Source organism: Agelaius phoeniceus, chromosome 8, assembly GCF_051311805.1.
Source record: "Agelaius phoeniceus isolate bAgePho1 chromosome 8, bAgePho1.hap1, whole genome shotgun sequence".
NCBI lineage: Eukaryota > Metazoa > Chordata > Aves > Passeriformes > Icteridae > Agelaius > Agelaius phoeniceus.
The window spans coordinates 19,359,120-19,380,894 of NC_135272.1; the positions used below are offsets into that span (position 1 = coordinate 19,359,120).

The window sequence follows — 21,775 nt, forward strand, 5'->3', positions numbered from 1 at the left end:
TACAGAGGAAAAACAAAGGCATATTGAAAAACTCGAGACAACAATTAAATCACTGTCAGCTGAGCTCCTTAAGGTTTGTTTGAACATGGCACTTCCCTTGTGCAACATCTCCCTTATTCTTAGGTGTTTATTTTTGTAATACATGGCTTGGGTTTTTTTTTTAATAGGCTAATGAAATTATCAAGAAATTACAAGGAGATTTGAAAACTCTAATGAGTAAATTAAAATTGAAAAATACAGTAACAATTCAGCAGGAAAAACTACTGGCAGAAAAAGAAGAGAAACTTCAGAAAGAGCAGAGGGAATCGCAGGAGATGGGACAATCCCTTCGCATGAAAGAGCAGGAGGTACTGCTGGGTTAACCTTGTGAGCTGGAAATGCTATTGTATGGACTTTGTGGGGCTTGACTTAGTTACAGAAATAAGATCTTAAATCTTTCCATGCAATAGAATGTACTCTTTGCTTATTAACATATTTATTTAAATGTGTCAGCAACTTTCAGAATTTTTAATGTTAACCTGATTTGTAAAAGCCATCCATTTATATGGAAGGCAACCAAAAGGGTTTGACAAGAACAAAGCAATGTAATGGATGAGTCAGCACCCTTTAGAAGGCACATTCATGGGTAAGTTGGTGAAGGGAATAAGAACAAGGACAGAGTGAACCTTTTTCTTCCATTAAACAGGACATTCCCCTGTTTAGAGTCCTTGCACTATTTACTCATAGAAAAATAGAGGTCAGAAAGGATTCTGGCTGCCACCTTGTCAAAATCCTAGCTGAAAGTAGGGCTTCCTTTAAAAGAATTACCATCTTGCTTTTGTGACAAACTGAGTTCAAACTTCTTTAATTTTAGAATAACTTCATAAATGCTTTTTTTGTTGTTGTTTGTAGCTAGTAGTATAACACTAGTACTATAACACTCCTGATAGTGTTACAATTATGGGAATTACAGGTTTGCAAGCTACAAGAGCAGCTAGAAAGTACAATACAAAAACTCGAAGAAAGTAAGCAGTTGCTGAAAACCAATGAAAATGGTAGGTTTGTAAAGCTTGATTTCTCCCTCTGTAAAAATGACCCAGTGATCTCACTGGTACTGAAATTGATAGGAGCAGTTTTGGGGGTTTTTGTTAAGAGCTGCCATTATTGTCATGTGTAGAAAACAAGCCTCTGGCTGTGCAATAGCCAAGAGCTGCAGGTAGGGATTCCTTTGGGGCTGGTGCCTGGGGCTGTGGGGTGCGTGCTCTGAGGCCTGGAGGGGAGAGGGACCTTCAACAAATGGCTTTGCTGGTACTAGGGAGGAAAAACACCCAGGGAGCTGTCCCTGTGTGTGAGGAAGGCCTAGTGGCCATTTCAAGCAGCTTGTAAGAAGCAGCAAATGGACTTGAGCTTTTTCTGCCTCTTTGCAGTTATCACGTGGCTGAACAGACAGCTGAGTGAAGTTCAGATGGCAAAGAAGCTGGACAGCCCTGCCAGTGCCCACGCTGGTGGGAGGGCTGCTGTTTCACCTCTCAGCATGGTAAGGCAGAGCTGTAAATAACAGGCTGGTGAGGTGGGCATCAGTTGCTAAAATGCAGGGCCTTCAAAGAGGAAAAAGAAAGTGCTTTCATCTTCTGGCCTTAGAGTTTTGGGTGGGTGAGGTTTGGCTCTGTGTGTTTGTTTTTTGATAATATAAAACTCTGTTGGGTGCTTCTTGATGCCCTGGGCCTTGTAGGTGAGAATCTTCTAAGCTCTTGTTTACATAAAATACACAAGGCAATAACAGAATTACTTTGGAAAAGATGAAGTGCAGAGCGAAGGCAGAAAAAAGAAGGCTTTTTTGTGTTGAGAGGTTAACTTACTAATTCTCTTTGTAAAGGTTAAAACCCAAAGAGTACTAATTCAATACTCTTAACTAATGATTTTTAGAAACAGCACAGTCAGGGGCTAAGGAATGCAGCCTGCAGTCATTGTTGAATAGAGTGACTTGCTGCTTCTCACCCTGTGTTGTACTCTGCTCTGCTGTCACAGTGACAACAGGAATTGATGAGCTGCTTGTTCATACAGAGGGGACTCTGGATTTGTAGCTGGATACATTCATTGCTTTAATCAATGACAGGGTGTGTAGCTTTTTACTAGCTGAGAGTGCTCATCTCATGTAACTTTTTTAAAGTTATGTTTTCCTTAACTGTGTGAATCTTGGAAAAATGATGTTTTCTTCCCATCAGGAAGACTCACATAAATGTTGGCTTTGTAATGGCAGTTAGTTGTCAATTTTGGAATTTTTAATCTCTAGTTACTTGTAAAATTATGTTTCTCATTTATGGATGAGTTTCTATTTGTTTTACAGCCTGACCGACCATCCTTTCATAGCTCAGGACTCAGTCATCCCATTTCGCCTCTCTATGCCTTCCAGAACTTTCTGGAACCGATACACAGCAAAAATGGAAATTCCCAATGTCCAGTATCAAAGGCAGGCACTTTGACTTTTTTGTTTGCTTAAGAATGTATAAAATTGTATTTATTTATTTAATATAAAATTTTATTTCAATTGTATAAAATATCAAAGCACAACATCTTGACTATTTCTCAAAGTGCTATTTACTGTATTTACTCTTAGGCTCTCTGCCTTGAGCATTATGCCTGTTATTCAAAGCTAATGCTTGTCTTTAGGCTGTTTCTCACAGGCTTTGCTGCACAACAGGGCCAGTGAGGTGTAGAAACAGGAATCTCTGGGAATTTGGCTCTGTGCATGCCCTTGGGGGAGGGAACTCGGATCTGGAGTAAGTCTTAACCTGCAGCTCTTTGTCTCTGCAGGTTCAGTTGAACTCACAGCTTTTGAAAGCCACTCGGTGTTCGGATGCTCACACAGTGCCTGCAGCTGGCCATGCAGCAAACAAGGAGAAGTGAGTGTCAGCTACTGCTCTTCAGGATTTTTGTTATTTCAGTTTATAAAGCCCTTTGTCAGCTTGGTGTGTTTGGAGCTTACTAAAGGTTCTAGCCTGGTTCTGTGATCTGCCTTTCTTCATTACCATGCTCACCAGTTTTGTGTTGGTTTTATGAAACCAAAGGAAGAGCTGTGCTTGCAGGAGTGGGCCCCAAGGAGCAGCAGTTCAGTGTTGCTCCTGCTGACAGATCTAAGCCATCAGGTGCTGGGTCACTGAAAAAAATTAGTTCTAGGCTGTTCTCAAGCTACTCAGTGATGGTTTAACTTTGCATGGTAAAGGTCATGAAATGCAGTAGTTGCACTTCTAGTGGAGGTTTTCCTGACCAAGTCTGCAGCTGCCCATGTTATAATGCACTGATGACAAACTGCATTTGCTTTAAATTTTACTTTGCCTTTCTATTTCTAGTGGTGATCAGCTGGGGCTGGAATCAAAGTATTTCAAGAAAAAAGATGACAGCATTCCTTTACGAGGGCTTAGTCAAAACACACTTAACTCGGGTAAGTAGGAAACAGAAGGTGTTGTTTGAAATGTACCTGAAGGGCAGTGAGAGCCATGGTTCACTGCAGTGTCCTGTGCTGTTCTGCAGAGTACCTGAGGCCCTACTTGCCAGCCAAAGCACAGCCATCGCCAAAAACTGCTGCGACACCTGCCTCAGCCTATTTTCCTGGATCATAGACAGGGTTCTTACAGTAAGAGTCCTCTTTTAACCATTGGGGGATTTTTAAATGTCCTGCAATAGTGTGTTAGTAAAGTATCAGCGTGAACTGACATAATTTTATGAGCCAGTTTTCTTTGAGGAAGGGATCTTGACCAACTTGGCTGATGCTTCAGGGTGCTTGAGCCTGAGGAGAAGAAGATAAAGCCTTAAGGAGCCTTAGTGGGAACAACCCTGACATCACCAGCCTGTGCAGAATTTTTGTAGTATATTGTTGACCCTGTAAATCCTAAAAACTCACCAAAGTTCTCTTTTTTATAAAAAACAGGTGAAATGTACATTCCCTGAGTGAGAACAATTACCTGAATTTCTATTTCTTGACTCCTTTCAGAGAATGGAGCACAGGAGAACTGTGCTATGCTGTCCATTTCAGTTAATGGTCAAGCTCATATGGGGGGGCATGACTGCCTCACTAATCTTCCCTTACAGTTTAGTTTTAAAAACTTGCTTAATTTTGGAACCAGCTTATTTGAATTGCATATAGACTTACAAATAGTCTCATACTAAAAATGCTAAATTATTTCACTGAAGGTAGAAAATTAAAAATTCTCTGTCTTGGTTCCCCTAACTTTTCTGTTAATCTCTCAGTATTACATTCCACAGGCCATCATGCATAAAACATTAAAAGGTGAAGTAGCTAATCAACATCTTAAAGTTACTTAATTTTTATAAATCATACTTTACAACTTGTAAGACTATACAGAAATTTTAGATACTCTTACATCTCTGTAGCTTGTTCTACAAGCTGTCTGGGTTCAAATGCTGGGATAACCCTTGGGACTTGGTGTCCCCGGCAGAACAAGCATGTGTGGACTTGTGCCAGGCACAGTACCCTTACAATGACCATTCCTTACTTTTGGTAAAGATACTTCATTCCTTTTACCTTAGTTAACTCAGGTGCACCCAGAGGATTGTACATTTCAGTGGTTTGTTTTGCTGTGTGAAATGTGTACATTTGTTTATAAATTAGCACCATGTTAATGTATTGTGTCTGGTTTTGTCATGTGTACATTTTAATGAAAATATTAAATGGTTTTTATCAAAAGCTCTGATTAGTAACTCTTTCAGGAGTAGTACTAACCAACATCTCCAGAGTACTGGAATTCCCAGCTGAGGTAAGCACCAGAACAGCTCTGTTTTGTTTACCTTTTCCTGCAGTTTTCCATGTGCTCATTGCTCCCCAGGCCCAGCCCCGCAGAGCTCCTCTCTCCTGCAGTCCTCAGGTGCCTGAGCCTGTGTCCATCCTGCCATGCACAGGAGCTGCTGGCACAGCGAGAGTGGCAGCCCCTCCAGGCCATGCAATCCAAAGGGAGCCCTGGCCAGGCTGGCTCTGAGTCACTGACTGGTGCCTTGGCTCTGTGGTGGTCCTGTTCCACTGGGTCCCCAGGAAACAAGGAGCAGCTGCAAGCAGCTGTGCTGTTATTCAGCAGGGACCCTTCCACTGTGCTCAGGGCTGCTTTAGCTAATACATAAAGCTCCAGGCTGGATCACTACTCCAGATGACTTTTTCCACCTGCTGAAGTATAACACACATGCAACTACTGAACTGCACTTAAGGTTTGAAGAGACATTCACATTATTTAAAAATTCATTAAAATATTCAACTTTATTAACAGTATATTTACATTTTTTTTCCTGCTCTTGGTCAACCATGGTGAATGTTCAAAGGTAAAAAAGCATTAAGCAATAACCACAAGATGAAAACATTTTAAACCTATACAATACTTTATACACAAATTTATACAAAGGAACACTTAAATAATACAACTGGACACAAAAATATACACTTTTAGAGAAATTCACATCAGTAATTGTATAAAGCTCTCTTCTGTACTAAGGATCCTGAAAATTTAGGACTAAAACTTTAGCTCTGTAATGCAAAAGGGTTCTTGTGACAGTCCTCAAAGGCCACTATATAGCACACGACAGATTCAAGGCTATCAGCTTATAGAGTTCAGTCTGTGTATTCAAGTTTTGAGGTCCTTGATGATTACGCAAACATCGGAAATAGAGTGGTTCAATAAACGGTACAGAGGAAAGCAGAGCTTTGGAGCCAGTATTAAAATCTGTAGGCCCAAAACACCCACTTTGTATTTCAACAAGTGTTTGATACGACCGTTTCTTAAAAATAGAAAGAGTAAATGCACTTACATAAAAATAACTTTTACTGTTCAGCAAGCGTGCTCGTGTGATTTTTATATTAGTACAAACTTAAAAAAAACCTGCCATGTGACTTTTAAAAGAAATGATACCAATTCACCTCCCTACTGAAGTACATTTACATTAAGGCTTTGAATCAGCTGACCCAAGATTTTACAACATTAAAACGAATGGGTCCACATGGATGCCAGTCTGTCTCATTGAGACGTAGCATGACTAGAATTAAAGCTCACCACCGTAAGGAAACAGAAGGACACATGCTCATGCCTTGACTCTATTGTTTGTCTCTGAACTAAGAATGTAAAGTTTAGCAGTAACAGTATTTCATGGCAAGAGACAAGTATGTAACAGTTTGTTTATAAAAGCAAGTAAGTTTTTAGTTCATGGCAACATCTTTGGAGAAAGCTCCTGTTTCAATTCCTACATATTTCATGCAGAGAGATGCTTCTTAAGATTACCTTAAGAAATTACATTTTGATGGAGTTGGAATGTGTATCCCAGACTGCTGATGAAAGAAGAGTCCAAACGGTCTTCCTGGATTTTTGTCATACATTTGTATCTTGCAGTAATGGTTCTTTAGCTTCACCAGGAGCTTGTGGGCTGTGGGGATGGCCGTGGCTGCCACAGTGTTTCTTCCAGTTGCTGGATCTTACATTTAGGTTGGTATGTTCAGGAATAAACAAGGCAACAAGTAGTGCCAACAGCACAGAGCACGCTCCAAATAAGAATGGGGGTCCAGGAATTATGGAGTTCTGAAAACAACAACAACAAAGTGTTAAGGAGCCTTTCAACACACCTTAAACAGCCTACAATTGCTAATTACCCACTTTCAAGCATTGTTGCCTGACACAGCAGTGAATACAGCACAGGCTTTGAGAAGGAATGTGAAAGAACATTACATCCTAAGATTTAGAACAAGGGAGCGCATGATTCTTATTAATGCTTGCCAACTTCCTTCTCTAGTGCAAGTTCTTCCTGCTGAGTTTCCCCAAAAACTCAGTTAAAAAAAAAACAACTCGGCATAAGGACAACAAAACAGAAACATTCACCACTGCTATCTGTCCATCCTTCCCTCAAAGTATTTTCCTCACAAAGGTCACAGTTGTCTATGACTGTCAGCTGTAGCTATTTGAAAATTACACTCTACTGGTGCATGCAATTAAACAGCAGCCCTCCCGTAGAAGGACTTAGGAACCTCTTTCTACACCCTCCATTTACAGTCAGCCTAAGAAAATGTACCACAGCATCAAACTGGAGAACTGATGAGCACAGGAGCCCTTCCTAACTTCTTTTGGAAGCAGTAAGTACAAAAGAAACGTACCTGTTGTAAATGGTATTGTGCAACCACACTACCTCCTGACGATGATTCGGGCATGGGCAGTTCATTCAGTTCAACGTGAAAGATATAGAATATAAAACCATAAAGCGCTGGTCCCAAACCATTACACAGACCTCGGATTCCTGTAATCATCCCTTGAACAACACCTGGGAAAAGTAAAATACATGTTCTTCTCTATCTGTAGTTATACATACATAATTAACTATTTCTAATGCCTTAATTGACTTGAAACTAATGCAAGCAGGAAAGCTCTAAACAAGGGTCACAAAGAGCCTGTCATGATCATATATTCGAGTGGCAGTGCCTGCCATGCTAAGCTAGTTCAGAGGCTGGGATATGCACACTGTCTCACACAGGAGAGAGAGCACTGTGTGCTACAGCGAGGAACGGTGCATTGAGTTTGCTGAATGTTTTGTAACTGTAAGGCTTTGTTGAGTTTTCCCTCTGCAGCAGAAGTACACGGTACACACACAGTGCACCTTCAAGCAGGCTGGATTTAATGTGGTGCCCTAAGCTCAGGTATCTGGGCTGCCCTGCCAAGACTCAGCCTGGCTGACGGGCACTAAGCCCAGCCCCCATTATGTCTGTCTGCACAGTATTCCTCAACTAGAACTCCAAGAAGCAGGAGCAAACCTACCCTGCTGGTCGGCATCAGCAGTTCGTGAGACCAGGGCGCTGACCGCTGGGAAAGTGATGCTGGACATGGCAGCCACGGCGCCTGCTGCCCACATCATCCTGCAAAACACAGCCTGCAGTCACTGCTCTGGGCTGGAGCTCTGCCCTGGCAGCACAGGGATGCTGGGCTGGCTCTCCTGCACTCACACCCTTGGAGAAGGGCTGCAGTGCACACCAACCCTGCATCAGTCAAAGCAAAGGGAAATGTGCGTACCATGGCTCTGACCCAAAGCCATACCAGGCCAGCTGCAGTATTTGGAACCCCAGGCCCAGCAGGATGGTGTTCTTATTTCCAATGGAGCGCATCAGTAAACTCAACACTATTGTCTAACAGAGAGGGCAAAAGTAAAATGTCAGAAAAATAACATTCTTAAAGGTTAAACACAAGTAAGCTGATGAGTTAATGAATTAAAAATACAACACCTGAAAACATTTTACTCTTAAAGTCAAATACATGCAGAAATATTATTTTAAAGTAGTGTTCTTCAAAAGCAGTATTTGCCTCTACCAAAAAAAAAAAAAAAGGCAGCATTTAGCAAGTTACATGATTAAACCATCATCCCTTCTTTGATGCACAAAGGATTTAGTTTTCCCTTAATGAACCAAACACTTGTTGTCAAGTGTTTTCATCTAAGTTAGAGTCTTAACCCATTTCTAGAGATCTAGAAAAGCTGAGTTACATTTATGGAAGGAACCACAGTGTTCTCCATTCTCCACAGTGCTTCCTTCTTTTCAGCTTGCCAAATCAATGACACACAGAGCAATAACTCACCTGTGCAATAATGGAAAGAATCCCAAGAACTGCTATAAATGCTGCAACACTTTCAGATGAAAATCCCATTATCTATATTAAAAAAAAGGCAATTTGATTATTAACCATAAACCATGTATCATGATGTCACAAGCCCCGGTGAGGGAACACACAATGCAGAAGACCAGTATTATTCAGTTCCTTGTCTTTTCCATTACATCAAACAAATAAATAAAGGGGCATAAAAACAATTAAATTGCTCCCTCAAAAAATAACACCAGTTTAACATATTGAACCTCATAGTCCAAGAATAATGCAAATAATTGCAAAATACAAGAAATTGTTTTATAACTCATTCATCACTTTCCTTTCTTTTTGCCTATCTAAAAGAGAAAAACTGAACAACAGTGGAACTTACATCAGTTATCTGTATTTTCCATATTAGTTCAGTAATACTGAAAACTTTCTTAAGTCCTGTAAATTTAATTTTGTTCGAATTCATACCAAAATGTTACATTACCTGTCTGAGGTATAGGAAGAAGCTGGAATATTGGCCTGCCTCTGGGAGGTAGGAAAGAAAGACTGTTATGCAGATTAGCAGCACAATGGAGTCCTGGCCGACTTTCTTCAGGGACTACGGCAAGAAAAAAGAATTACTAAACATTCCACCTTTATTTCCAAAAAGCATCCCTAGCTGGGCCCTGAAAAGCCTGACAATTAATGAAGTTGTTATGCAGCACCACCAAAGAACTCTCTGTAGGTTTAGCAAGATTGTCAGCAAAAGGATCACCAGTGAAGCAAGGTCAAGCTTGAAGGAATTGAAGGCTTTCTTTTGCAAGCCTGAACTATTGTAAATTCAGACTCTTGCCTGTGTCCAAAGCTCAGTATCTACAAATAACAAAATCTCCCCAATTGAAGTAGCTTACTGCAAAGGGGTCAGCCTGTTCCCATGAAATGGGTGCTCCCCAGGACGCTGGCCTCATCTTCTCTGGCAGCGATTCCGGCACAGCAACAAGGATAAAGCAAATGTCCAGCAAGGCGATTGCTGTAGCCAGCACCACCACCAGGCTGTCGCCGTACGCTCGGCCAAGGTAGGCACCAATAGCAGGGCTGGTCACCAAACTTGCTGCAAAAGTTGCTGAAACCTGAAATAAATAACAGCTGGTAAGGTTTGCAGTGAGACAAGTCAGTAGTATTATTATGCACATTTCCTCCTTTTCAGAAGCCTAACCGTTGTAATCACACAGTGATTAAAAGTAACCTTTTCCCTATGCCTATGTGGGAGCAGCTGTGCATTTTAGACAATCACAATTTTTTAAGAAAGATTTTCTGATAACTGGACAGCAATGTGAGGCTCACAGCACTCTTGCATGTACTGACATCATTAGGTTTAATTAACTGTAGATTCTGCTGATACCTCTGGGAAGCAATGAGCTGTATTTAATCTTCATATTAGTGAAATAGGCAACGTCTATTAGAAAAAAAAGCACATGTATAAAGGGTATATTAAATGTAATATGCTGGTTAATCCAACTCAGTAGTTGTCAGTTAATCAGCTGGCCTTGTGAAAGATACTAACTTAAAAACTGAAACAACTTTCTCAATATATCTCAATCCCTGATGTGTACAGGCACCAAGGAACTATTTCGTTCTATATCCATTGCTTTCAGCTTTTCCTGCTGAATGGTAATGAATTCTGTAACTTAAACACAACAAATGATTTTGCTAATCCAAAATAACATGAGGCTGTCAAGGCTCCTGAGACCCAGCAGGTTGTCAGGAGATAACAGAGAAACAGAGGTGAGTTGTAACAACTTCAAACAGACAAGTAAGTCATGTTTGTTCTGAACTGCAGCTCAGAAGAGGAGACACAGGCAGGGGTAACCCAGTATCACACAATGGCAGTTCCAGAACAAAAGGTGAGACTTCTGAAACAATGACAGAGTAGTACCAGAGTGGGCAACAATACAAAAATAACTAAACCTCCTCAAATTACACTATTAAGGCTGATAACAGCCCTTAAGACAGGCATGACAGTTTTTGACAAGGCCATGTTTTGTTTCATTTAGAAGCAGAATATTCAAGAGATAGATACTGGATGACAGGAACAATTAAACAGAAAAAACTGACTCCAAACTAAAATTAACTTGCCACAGAAGAAACAAAGCCACAGCTTTGATAAGCATTACAAACGGAAGGCCTTAGTATTGAATAGCACAGGAAAAGAGCCCAAACAATACATACCAAACCATAGGCCATGCTCCTCTCATGTTCTTGGGTTATGTCTGCTACATATGCAAAAACTACAGAAAATGTCACTGCAAAAACTCCAGACACGGAAATTACAGCGAAGTACCACCTAAGAGCATGATAAAAAAAATTAGAACAACTAAACAGAAACAAACAGTCTATTCAATCCAAGTGCAGTTAAACAGTAAATCACCTTGTCCAACCTATCTTGACAATTTATTGAGATAATCTTGGATAAAGCCAATGTCACTGTGTCTTGATAGAATTGTGTAACACAGATGTGCACTAAGTACAAGCAGCACGATTTTGTAACATCTACAAAAAGCTGCTGTGATTAATGACTACTAAACTTAACTGGTCTATGACCCAAAGCAAATAAGGAACCTCAGTATTTTGAGAACTTGGTCATTGAAAGGCCTCCACATTAGCCATATCTGATGCTATAGACACTAGTACTTGGCATTGGAAACCTTAATGTACACTTAGAAAACAAGCTCCTTCTGAAGAGAGATGAGCAGCCTGTGTGATCAGAAAGGAAACAGGAAAGGCTGACGGAGGTGCCTGGGCTGCTGGCACTGGGCTGTGTCAGTGCAGGCTGTGCCACTGCTGCTCCACCCTCAGCAACAGCATGGCTCAGGAGCAAGCCCAGGGCTCTGACTCCTGCCCTGCCTGGGCAGTGTTCCAGCCAGTTACCAGGTCAGCAGAGTGCACAGCATGAAAGCTGGTCGATTTGAGAAACGAAAGTATAAAAGTGCTGCAACACTGTACCTTACAAATGGTTACCTCATGCACCCACATTAGGTAAGGTTTTGACTGCAGTGTTGCTGGCTGGCAGCTGGGTGAGAACTGTGGCCACCATCCAGACCTACACAGTTCACTGGACAGTGTTCTCCAGCTCTGGCAGATGTGCTGGATGTAGGGCTTACAGCACACAGATCAAAATCAGCAGCTACTGAAATTCTGACCAAGGCCTCTGGCCTATGGCAGCTGCTACAGGTTGACTGTATCCCCAGCTTTGCACAGAAATAATACAAAAGCCTCAACCTTCCACGAAGCACAAAAGAACATTTTATCACAATGCTACACACACAAACATTGATAGCAGCCTTGAAAAACAACAGCCAATCTGGCATGAAACAATTTACTAACCATGGGCTGATCTTCATTAGTGGTATTGGTGCACAGGTGAAAAATACTGTTAGCAGCAAGAAGGACTTTCGTCCCCACACATCAGACAGGGCACCTATGAGTGGGGCACTGAGGAACGACAGTAAGCCCTGGTGAAACAAAACATGTGAAGTCAGAACGGAGAGGTCAGACTTGGGGGAGCTGAGAGCAGCCTGGGCTCTGCTTCCATTCAAGCCAATGGCTACAGTGCAATGCACCAAAGGCAATGTGGCCTCACTGATCTTCTGTCCCACGTCTGACTCCATAAAACTTGAGATCTGTCATCTCAAAAGCTACACAAAATTCAAAATGCAGATGATCCAGTCATACAAGCAGTTTCATGAACTGTGCTTTATAGTCTAATGGAGCAACAAACTCCAAGTGAAAAATTATCCACTTTCAGCACCACATGCATCATCTGGGATTAAAGAACTACCTTTTTATTTGCTGAACCCAGACAGTAGATACAGACCAAGCAATACCTTACTAAAAGTAAAAAGAGGCACATTTGCACTTTCAGCAGTAATTTATTCCCATTTTATTCATGCTGTGAAAGCCATATTGAAAAACCTCTTGACTGTTTCTCTCAGTTGGCAGTTATTTCTACATTCCTCCCACCATTCACTTTAAATTGTGCTTGTGATTAACTTCTGTCAACTTACCTTTACTCCTTGAATTAGACCATTCATTAGAAATGTATGTTTTGGGAAGGTTTCATGCAAAACCTGGAGAGGAAATATGAATACAGTCATTTACACAATATGAACTACAAATATTGCTCATGATACATCCAACTTTAGGATGCACAGCAGTTTTTTTATTTTTCATAGAATACAGAGGAAAAAAATAGAAGAAAAAAGGGCAAACCACAAATAATGTGACAAGTCTTTAATTTACATGGAAGGCATTTTGAGATTTCAGTGCCTGAAATATAAATATACCATAGAGAACCTAGAAAATTATCTCTGACCAGATTCTCCAAATGCTACTGTGTCATCTGTTTGGGGACTGAGGAGAGACAGAGGAGAGATGCCACCATCCTGGAGTGGCTCTCAGTGTGGTGAGCAGAATCCAGAAATGCAGCTGTCTCAGTCTGATTTGTGTTTAGATGAGAGGGATTCCATTCAGTGATGATGTGCAGTTCATGCCCCAGACACTGCTGATGGGTAACATCAGCTTTCAGAGCAGCACCAAGACTGCTTTTAAAGTGGAGCTGGCTTGGGAGATTTTTAAGCCTTCACTCCTTTCAATTTGTCATCATGTGTCACTCACAAATTAAATCCAAATTAAAAGCAACCAACTACATGAGAGAGTACCTTGATACAAACACATTGGTATGGCTGTTTCACTAATCATGGGGATGCTTTGACTGGTGTAACAGACTGGTGTAACTGGTTACCACATTTCAAGTCTATTTTTGTCCTTACATTTGTAATATGCCAATATTTTATGGTATCTTGAAAGGAAAGATAATTTCATTACCACCTTACTGGTTTCAATCAGAAACTATTTACATGTAAGCTTGAGTGTTAGCAGACTTGCATGTAAACAGCTGTGCTACACCATTACACTGCTATAGTGAAATAAATGAAATTTCTGATAGTATCTAAAAATATAGAACTTTTCACTTGCACAACAGAGTAGCTCAATGATATGTAATTTTCATTTCATGCAATTTAGAAGATGCTCAGTGCCTTTGCAGTAATTGTCCCACCTCCCATACAGTGAGAAAAAGCTCCTAAGGATCACCTACCACTAAAGTGGGAGCTGTCAGGAGTCCCCAAGCAAAAAACTCCAAGAAGATCACGATAACAGCATGGTAGACACTGGGTGAACCTATTCCTTGAGGCTGAAATAGGAGAAAAGACAGGTGATTAAAACATCTGATCATCTAGTAAGACTCACGAGAAATGCACCTGAACACTAGAAACAGAACAATTAATAATGAAACAGGATTCAAAACTTGGGAATAGTTACCCAACTAACTGGTATGGAATGAGCCTCCTTTTTTTAACCCTTTGATGCTAATGTCCTGAAGTGTCCTACTCTTACTCTGCAGAATCCTTCACTGCCATCTCAAAAATATAAACCACTTACACTGCCTGTCCAGGAAACAAGGATGTTACAGGGAAAAGAGACTCTTCTTCAGACAATTAGTTAGTTTTCCTTGAGAAAAGTGCTTAAGTGTACACATGGACACAAAGCCACATGGAATCAAGTTTCCATGCAGTGCTCACACTCAGCTATCCCAAGTCTCACTACCCAGCCTATCAAACAGCTCTTCTGTTACTAAAAGGCACCACTGCTCCATACTAAACATAGCTCTAAACCAGGAAAGAAACTAAAATCATAAACACCAGAAGCAAATCTGAGGAACAGCACTGATCACTTCCCAAATACTGAGTGTAGGCCTATCAGTTACAGTATGCTTCAAATGCAGGAAGAGATGCAGATAAAAGATTTGACAAAAGAAACTTGAAATTCTCAGTGATTTGGTGGAATCAGAAGCAGCTTTTGAAGAGAACAAAAAGAGAATGGGTGGGAGAACCTGCTCATCTTGTAGACTCTGTAAATGCTGTCAAACAACATGCCACAATTCAACATTTGCAAATTAAGGATAGGGTTCACTAATTATTCTCATATGAAAGCAGTATGAATAACTCCTCAGAAATTTCATACGTGTTCTTTCAACTAAGAAGCGCTGCCTTAACATCTGCTGTGCTGCTTTTGTGCAAAGGTGAGTTACTAACAGAGTGGCCCTGATGTGATCAGACCTGGCGTTTACACTGAGCACACACACAGCCTAAGGACCTCAGCTGCTTCCCAAGAAGGTTCACTGGGATTTTATCAGTGTGTGTAAGTAGCTGATGGAGGAGTAAATACAAGAGCCAGACTCTTCTCAGAAGTGTCAGTGACAGGACTGCAGGCACATACTGAAATACAAGAAATTATACTTGAAGCTCAGAAAAGCAACCCCTCCTGAAAAAGGCTGCTCAGTGAAGTGTGGAGTTGCCAGCCTCCAAACCCCACTAGACACAGCCCTGGGCAAAGGGCTCCAGCTGACCTGTCTGGGGTAAGAGACTGGGGCAGTGGGATTGGTGATGTTGGAGGTGCCTTCCAGCCTCAAATACTACACAATTTTAAGTTGCAGTTAGGTAATACTGGAGTCATTCTTTTATCAGGAGATTTATGTAGCCACACCTAGCTTTTCTTTCTATTCCAATATTTCCAATATAGAAAAAAAATCTTACTGAACAAATGTAGGAAATAAATACAGAAAACCTCACTGCCTAATTACTCCTATTGCTAAATAAGATCATAAGATAATTTTTAATTAATCAAAAAGATAATTTTCAAAAGTAACCATAACAGTCTGTAAAAGGTGAAACACAAAGCACCTCAGCACTGTGCTATTTTTCTTTCCCAAGCCCTCTGCAGTAAATACAGACATACCATACTGATATTTCTGCTGTTTTTTCTGCCCACTCTCCCAAGGATGTAAATTAACAGTCTTTGTAGGTACAGAGAGTGGCTATAATTATCCTCTCTTCCCACAATTCCTTTCCCTTTCCACCCACAATCCTTATTTTAGCTTTGGGTTAAAAATTTATCCAGCTCTGCACAAACTGCAATATCAGTGTTAGCTGTTTGACTCAGCCTCATGAAATCAGGTTCACTCTGACAGCCCCCAGATTCCTGTCATGTTGCTGGCCCGTGTCCCCCAGGCCTGCCAGACAGTGAGGGAGGTGTCCCAACCCATCCCAGCCCTCCCAGCGTGGGGGTCAGAGCACCCCCATTGCCAGCAAGCATGAGTGACTCCGTCTGTGCCTGTGCTGCCTTTGTCCCGCTCCGGGCAGCTCCCTGAGCACCGGCACAAAGCCGAACAGCAGCACGAGAGCAGTGGCTGCTCTGACAGGGGAACTGCCGCTGCCTTTAGCGCTCAGGGGGGTCACTGCTGCCCCCTGCCATGTCACCAGCTGTCAGCAACAGCCACGGAGCTTTCCAACACGCTGATGAGAACAAGCAGAAGTGACACTTAGATCACCTTGGTGCAACTTCCCCTCTTTCCTGCTGCTAGTGCTCACTTATCACAGGGACTGTTATTTGTTCTTATCTATTAAAAAAGAAGTAATTCAGTCACATTTAGATCCTCACCTCTATAGTAATTTTTAAAGGTGGTGGCAACTATCAGCCAGCAGGGGTGCTTCTGAGGTGAGAGAGCAAGGGGGGATAAGCAGTTACAGTGCAGTGTATTCAGACACATTACACATTCAGTCCCCAAGGTTTCAGTGCCAGCCAGAGGCACTCTCAGAGCCCACAGGTGCAGTGCAGGTGCTGGGTGTCCAGCCCTGCTGTACCCCACACCCCTGCCCCCTGTGCTTTGCTAATGGGCTAACACAGTCCAGTGCAATGGCACAAGTGCAACTGAAGCAGAAGGCCCCAGACCTGGAAAGAAAAGATGCAGAGCCCTTGTGAGAACAAGCTGGAACCGAGATGTTCCAATCACAGTAACAGAACCCTCCTCTGGCACCAGCAGCCAGAGCAGAGTGCATTTGTGCTTGGCCAAACCCGCTGCACAAACAGGGCTCCAAGAATGCCTTTTCCTCTGGTTAGAGAAGATGCCTTTAATCAAACACTTTGTACTGTCAGTCATGCCAGTGATAAAAAGTGTACATGCCAGGCAAGCCTAAGAACACATAGCTGACAACAACAGAATAACCATAAAAGCCACAAAGGTATCGTGTGTAAGACCACAGCTGCTGCTCCTCTGCTGGAAAGGAAAAAAGTACCAAACAAAGTTCTAATCTCTAGTTCATTCCATGACTGCTTCAAAAATGCATCATCGTACAAAAGATGAATACATAAAGGAAGGAAAAATTAAAATTGTTGGGGGAAAAAAAGTGTTGAAACCGAAGTTGTGGCTGCCCCACCCCTGGAAGTGCTCAGTGGCAGGCCAGATGGGATTTTGAGCAATCTGGTCAATGGGAGGTGTCCTTGCCCATGGCAGGGGGTTGGAAATGGATGATCTTTAAAGTCTCTTCCAACCCAAACCATTTGTGATTCTATGAAACCACATCACTGGTGTTACTGCCTCTCCTTTGGTGAAATCTGACAATACACACTTGAGTACAACACACCATTACACATTCTTTCTGTGATACAGCTACTAAAGCTGCAAATAGAAAAACACAAAAATATCACCAAGCACCAACCCAAACTCCTGCACCACCCACTGCCTTGTCAAGGAGACCCAGCAGAAACTGCAGTGGGAAGAGAGGCTTTGCAGAAACAATGGGTGGGTTTTCCTTTTTGCTTGTTTGTGGGGTTTTCTTGGTTTTCAATCAGAAACTCTTTCTGCCTGTGCCACTGCCTCATTAACCATCTGTACATTACCCATTCTGGCTCACACAATTTGGTCTGATGTCAAACAGTTCCAAAATAAACCAATCAGGCTGGAAAGTTTGCACAAAGATGCTTGATTAATTACTGGTTTGCCAGTGGGAAACACTGAAGACACGGGGCCATATTCAGGTACCTGTTTCCCACAATGTCACACACCACACTGGGGAACGAATGAAGCAGCTGAGGACACTGAAGGCCAACTTATCATCCCAGCAAATATTAAAAAATTCCATGCACTAAGTTTCTGCTGTTGCTATAAAAACACTCTTATATCAAACTTCATAACTTAGAAATATGTATTTAAGACAAATATTTTCCCAAACATTTATTTGAAGGCAGAAAGTATCACAAGTGGAAGTTTTTGTTGCCTAACAAAAATCTACATACCTTCATGTAATGTTTATGGCTCATTTTTACGTGATTTCCAAAAATTAGATTAATACAGAACTCATGGGAGTTGGCACTTAGTTTTTGAAACTGGTGGCACTGAATGATGTACTAAAAGTATCACAGAATGCAGGTAATTGTAACATAATTTCTCCTCTCTTGGCAAAAAGAAATTAAAGTTGAGCGGTTAGGGACGCTTGGAAACACAGTGTATCTTAATCAATGATACTCCCACAGAAATTATGAAGCATCATGTCCACTGAGTGACATTTACTCTGCTTGTACTACTTGATCTAAAATATTTGCATTTAACATCTGTACAAGGTAATCTCATACATTTCTATCTTTAAAAACAGCAGAAACACATCCAGGAAAACACCAACAACCAATACCAGAATTAATTTTGCTTCCTAACACTTCAGTAATTCAGCCAGTTGGCCACTTCGATGAACAAGTATAGTGACTCACACCTGTCTCTTCTCCATTATTGTTCCAAAAAGACAAACTGAAGGGGCATCAGCAATTTAGTCTGTCAAGACGTCTCTTTACTTGAAATAAAGCCACTGTATTTAGAACTGGGCACATCGAAGCTACATAGTGTTACAAAGTGGAAAAAATCCAGGGGCAATGATACATTGGAAGCAATGGCACCCATCAATAAAAAAAAAAACCACAAAACAAAACTACCAGAAAACACACCCAAACCAACTCCAAGCTCCAACAGCCAAAACACGTAACGACTTCCTTTCTTTTTCGAATTTATGTATTTACGAGGAAGCAAAACAGTGGGAAGAACCACAAAGCCTTTCTCTCAGGCCCCCTTAAGCGGAACTGCTCAGGCGCCGGTGTCTGTCCCCCTCTCGGGCCGGTTCTGTCTGACCACGGGCACGGCGGGCACAGCGCTCCCAGCCCCGCCGGCAGCCCCGCACCCGCCGCTCACGGGAGCCGCGCTCGACGAGGGTGGGCTCGGACATGCCCCGCTCACCTCGGCCGGCCCTATAACGACCCGCCGTGCCCCGGGCCCGGCGCCTGAGGCCGCACTCGCTCCCGCGACCCAAACCGCGACCCACACGAGGAACGAACTGCGCTCACGGGCGGGGCAAAGCAGCCCGACGCGCTCACAGGTGTTCTGGGGCAGCCGCTCCGCGGACACCGGCCCGGGCTGCCGAGAGCGGCCATCAGGGCTGCGGCGGCCGTGAGGGCACCGCGATCGACACAGGCGCGGCCGCCCGAGGGCCGCGGGCCCACCGACCCCCGCCGGACCGGGCCCTTCCCGTCCGGGGCCGGCCCCCGCACCGCCACGCAGCCCGGGGCCCGCCGCCGCCGCCAGCTGTCCCCCGGGCCGCCCCGCGCCCCCGGCCTCACCGTCCCGCCGTCCTTAATGATGATCTTCTTGGCCAGCATGATGCTGCGGTTCACGGCGCGCTTCTTCTTCTTCCCCGCCTGGGTCATTTTACCATCGCACCCCGGGGGCGGCACCAGCGGCCCCTCCCGGCTCCCTTCGGGCCTCGGCTCCCTCCGTCCCTCCGGCGCGGCCGCCGCCACCCCTCACGCGCCCGCCGCCATCTTGCGCAGCCCCACCGCGCGCGCAGCCGGCGCTGCGCATCACGCGATCGCGCCATTGGCCGCGCGCCGGTCACGTGTGCGGAGCGCCCCCCCCGCCCTGGAAGTGCGGGCCGAGCCGGGACGGCGGCGCCGCTGGGCGGCCCCCACAGCCTCCGCCACTCGGCACCCCCAGCCTGGCAAAGCCACGGGCTAAAGCAGAGAGCGCGGCCCCGCGGGAGCCTCAGGTTCTCATCCGGTCCCCCCAAGCACCACCCGTCCCTCCCGAATGGAAACACCTGGCCCCGCTTCCTCCCTCCTGGAGCTGCTGAGGCACCCGGGAAAAAGGACCAAAGGAAGGCAGTTAGTACGGGATATACCTGACATTTCTAGAACCAGAGTACACAAACAGAGATAATCCACCCTAATGATCGAGCTTGGAGACAGATATTCTTCTTTCTTACTATCAAGCTTTAAACTTAGCTTATGAAAGCTCTAACACCTTCAAAGGGGCAGGTCATCCCAGGTTCTGCTTCACCACAGCGCGTGCAAGTAACAAGATAACAGGGATCAGCTTCCCCACAGCAGCACACCCATTAGCGGAGAAAATATTTTAGAAACATGTTGCCGGCATTATTGGGTTTTCTGTGGCTTATAAATTCATCCACTGTTGATGACTGGCATCACCAAGGAGCAACAACTGTCCATGCTATATACCATTACATTCATGATACAGACACAAGTCTCCATGGCTGTATCCATGTATCAGTCTGTTCTCTATGTTCTTACTCCTCCATCTTTCAGTTCTCTTGCTGCTTATCTCCATCTCCCCAGCTCCTGTGATATCCCCGTTTCCCCCAAAACCTCAGCTGCACAGGAACAGCGTTTTGTCCATACCAACAGTGGAACTTATCCCTGAGGTACAGAGCGGCACCGCAGCTCCCACCGCGTTACCAAACGGGTGTCAATCACTCACCACTTTAGATCGTGCGGGCTTAGCTTAAACTCTTAGCCTTAAGACCAAGCACCTCTTATCTCATCATAATGCACCTTTTAAGGAATTTAGAACTTGCCGATGCACAGCCCTACTCAGACCAATGGATCTAAACAAAGACAAGCCAACTCCAGCTCACGAAACCAAGAGTGCATCTAGCAGGTCGGGGATGTTTGCTATTATCAGTCATTTGTTACAAGTACCAGGGTGTCACATGAAGTATTTGACAATTCTGTCCCACTTCTACTTGAAAAGGAGAAGGGTCTGAAGATGCTGGCATAGTTTCAAGTCTATTCCTCAGAGGGCTGTTAGATTTTGGTGGGAAAGTCACACACAGACATGTAGGTGACGTGTAAGGGATTCATGTAAAAAGTCAACACAACTACAATGTCAGCAAAGGCGTTTGGTAACTAGGCTGACAATATTGTTTTCTATCCACACCTTCATATTAGACCAACACCTGTTATTGATGTCATTATCTCAAAATGCATTTAAGTATCAAGGCTGCTCATGTAGAGAGAGCAGATGATTCAAATAATGAGCATGTAGAATAAATTTGCTGTTGCTGTCATGTAATTCAGCCAGCTACATATTTTCAAATATTAAACTCCAGTCACCTACACAAGTCACAACATAATCTGCTCTAACATTATTTAATTTATATATTAACATAACATTAACCTTCATATTTAACATTATTTAACACAGACTCCTGAGGAAGAGAAACAAGAATTGTCTGTAACATCTAAACACCCACAGTGTTCAACCCTCTCTACTAAGTAAATACTACTACCTGCTAGCTGTAGAAGTCATTACCATCATTTTGGGAGAGGGATGGAAAAGGACAGAGTACTTATCTCCCTAGGGGTATTCCAAAGCACAGGCAGATGATGGTTTCACTAGTTTCAGGTAAGATTCCTCAGGGAGTGCCTTTACACCAAGCTTGAAGAACAATGTCCCTAGATAAGGAATCATTAATTTGTTATCTAATAGCATAAAACTTTCAGTTTAAATCGTGTTGCATGTTAACATTCAGAGCAGGGCAAAATTGACAAAAGAAACTGATAGAAATGAGGTGTCCTGAAAGCTGCTGGTGAAATGACCCAGTTTTATTATATGAATCTGCAAAATGGGCAGAGAAACATGTTATCCATCATCTATAGAAACTGCTTGTGAACTCTGTTCGGGTCTTTGATATATTGTAAATTACAGCTATTCATGGCTCTTACAGTGTTACCATGTTTTACAGCCACACCCCACACTATAACTGGGTACTGATACTCAGGTGCTTCCTACCACCCCTGGTTCAGGGCACATCTGGGGTTTCAGACCAGAAGAGCATCACAAGAACACTGCAAGAAGTCATGACACAATGGTCAAAAAGAAGCACGTGCATAAGGCAAGCCTCTCCTTTTAACAAAGCTCTCAAACAAGTTTTTAATCATATTCTTAATAAAGCCAATGCTTA

General features: G+C 43.1%; 2 protein-coding genes across 2 annotated transcripts; one reads left to right on the top strand and one right to left on the bottom strand.

The window, feature by feature from the left end:
* Positions 1-228: 228 nt before the first annotated feature.
* Positions 229-4,684, top strand: SASS6 (SAS-6 centriolar assembly protein). Its single transcript, XM_077182174.1, has 6 exons — positions 229-347; positions 1,407-1,516; positions 2,327-2,449; positions 2,794-2,882; positions 3,330-3,421; positions 3,511-4,684. Exons 2-6 carry the CDS (start codon positions 1,445-1,447, stop codon positions 3,597-3,599), a joined length of 465 nt encoding a protein of 154 aa, XP_077038289.1. The 5' UTR covers positions 229-347; positions 1,407-1,444; the 3' UTR covers positions 3,600-4,684.
* A 542-nt stretch (positions 4,685-5,226) lies between these two features.
* Positions 5,227-19,375, bottom strand: SLC71A1 (solute carrier family 71 member 1). Its single transcript, XM_054638648.2, has 12 exons — positions 19,137-19,375; positions 13,735-13,830; positions 12,644-12,706; positions 11,964-12,091; positions 10,809-10,923; positions 9,491-9,709; positions 9,085-9,198; positions 8,586-8,657; positions 8,028-8,140; positions 7,776-7,873; positions 7,121-7,284; positions 5,227-6,551 (listed from the first exon to the last, which is right to left on the bottom strand). The coding sequence occupies exons 1-12, from the start codon at positions 19,221-19,223 to the stop codon at positions 6,345-6,347; spliced, it is 1,476 nt and encodes a 491-aa protein (XP_054494623.1). The 5' UTR covers positions 19,224-19,375; the 3' UTR covers positions 5,227-6,344.
* Between the last annotated feature and the right edge of the window lie 2,400 nt (positions 19,376-21,775).

Excerpts from the sequence above, each read along its gene's own strand:
- SLC71A1 (XM_054638648.2), bottom strand. The coding sequence starts at position 19,223 with ATGACCCAGGCGGGGAAGAAGAAGAAGCGCGCCGTGAACCGCAGCATC. Across the intron at positions 12,092-12,643 it reads GTCTAATTCAAGGAGTAAAG|GGCTTACTGTCGTTCCTCAG; the intron begins GTAAGTTGACAG and ends TTGTTTCACCAG. Across the intron at positions 10,924-11,963 it reads CTAATGAAGATCAGCCCATG|GTGGTACTTCGCTGTAATTT; the intron begins GTTAGTAAATTG and ends TCATGCTCTTAG.
- SASS6 (XM_077182174.1), top strand. The coding sequence starts at position 1,445 with ATGGCAAAGAAGCTGGACAGCCCTGCCAGTGCCCACGCTGGTGGGAGG. Across the intron at positions 1,517-2,326 it reads CTGTTTCACCTCTCAGCATG|CCTGACCGACCATCCTTTCA; the intron begins GTAAGGCAGAGC and ends TTTGTTTTACAG. Across the intron at positions 2,450-2,793 it reads CCCAATGTCCAGTATCAAAG|GTTCAGTTGAACTCACAGCT; the intron begins GCAGGCACTTTG and ends TTGTCTCTGCAG.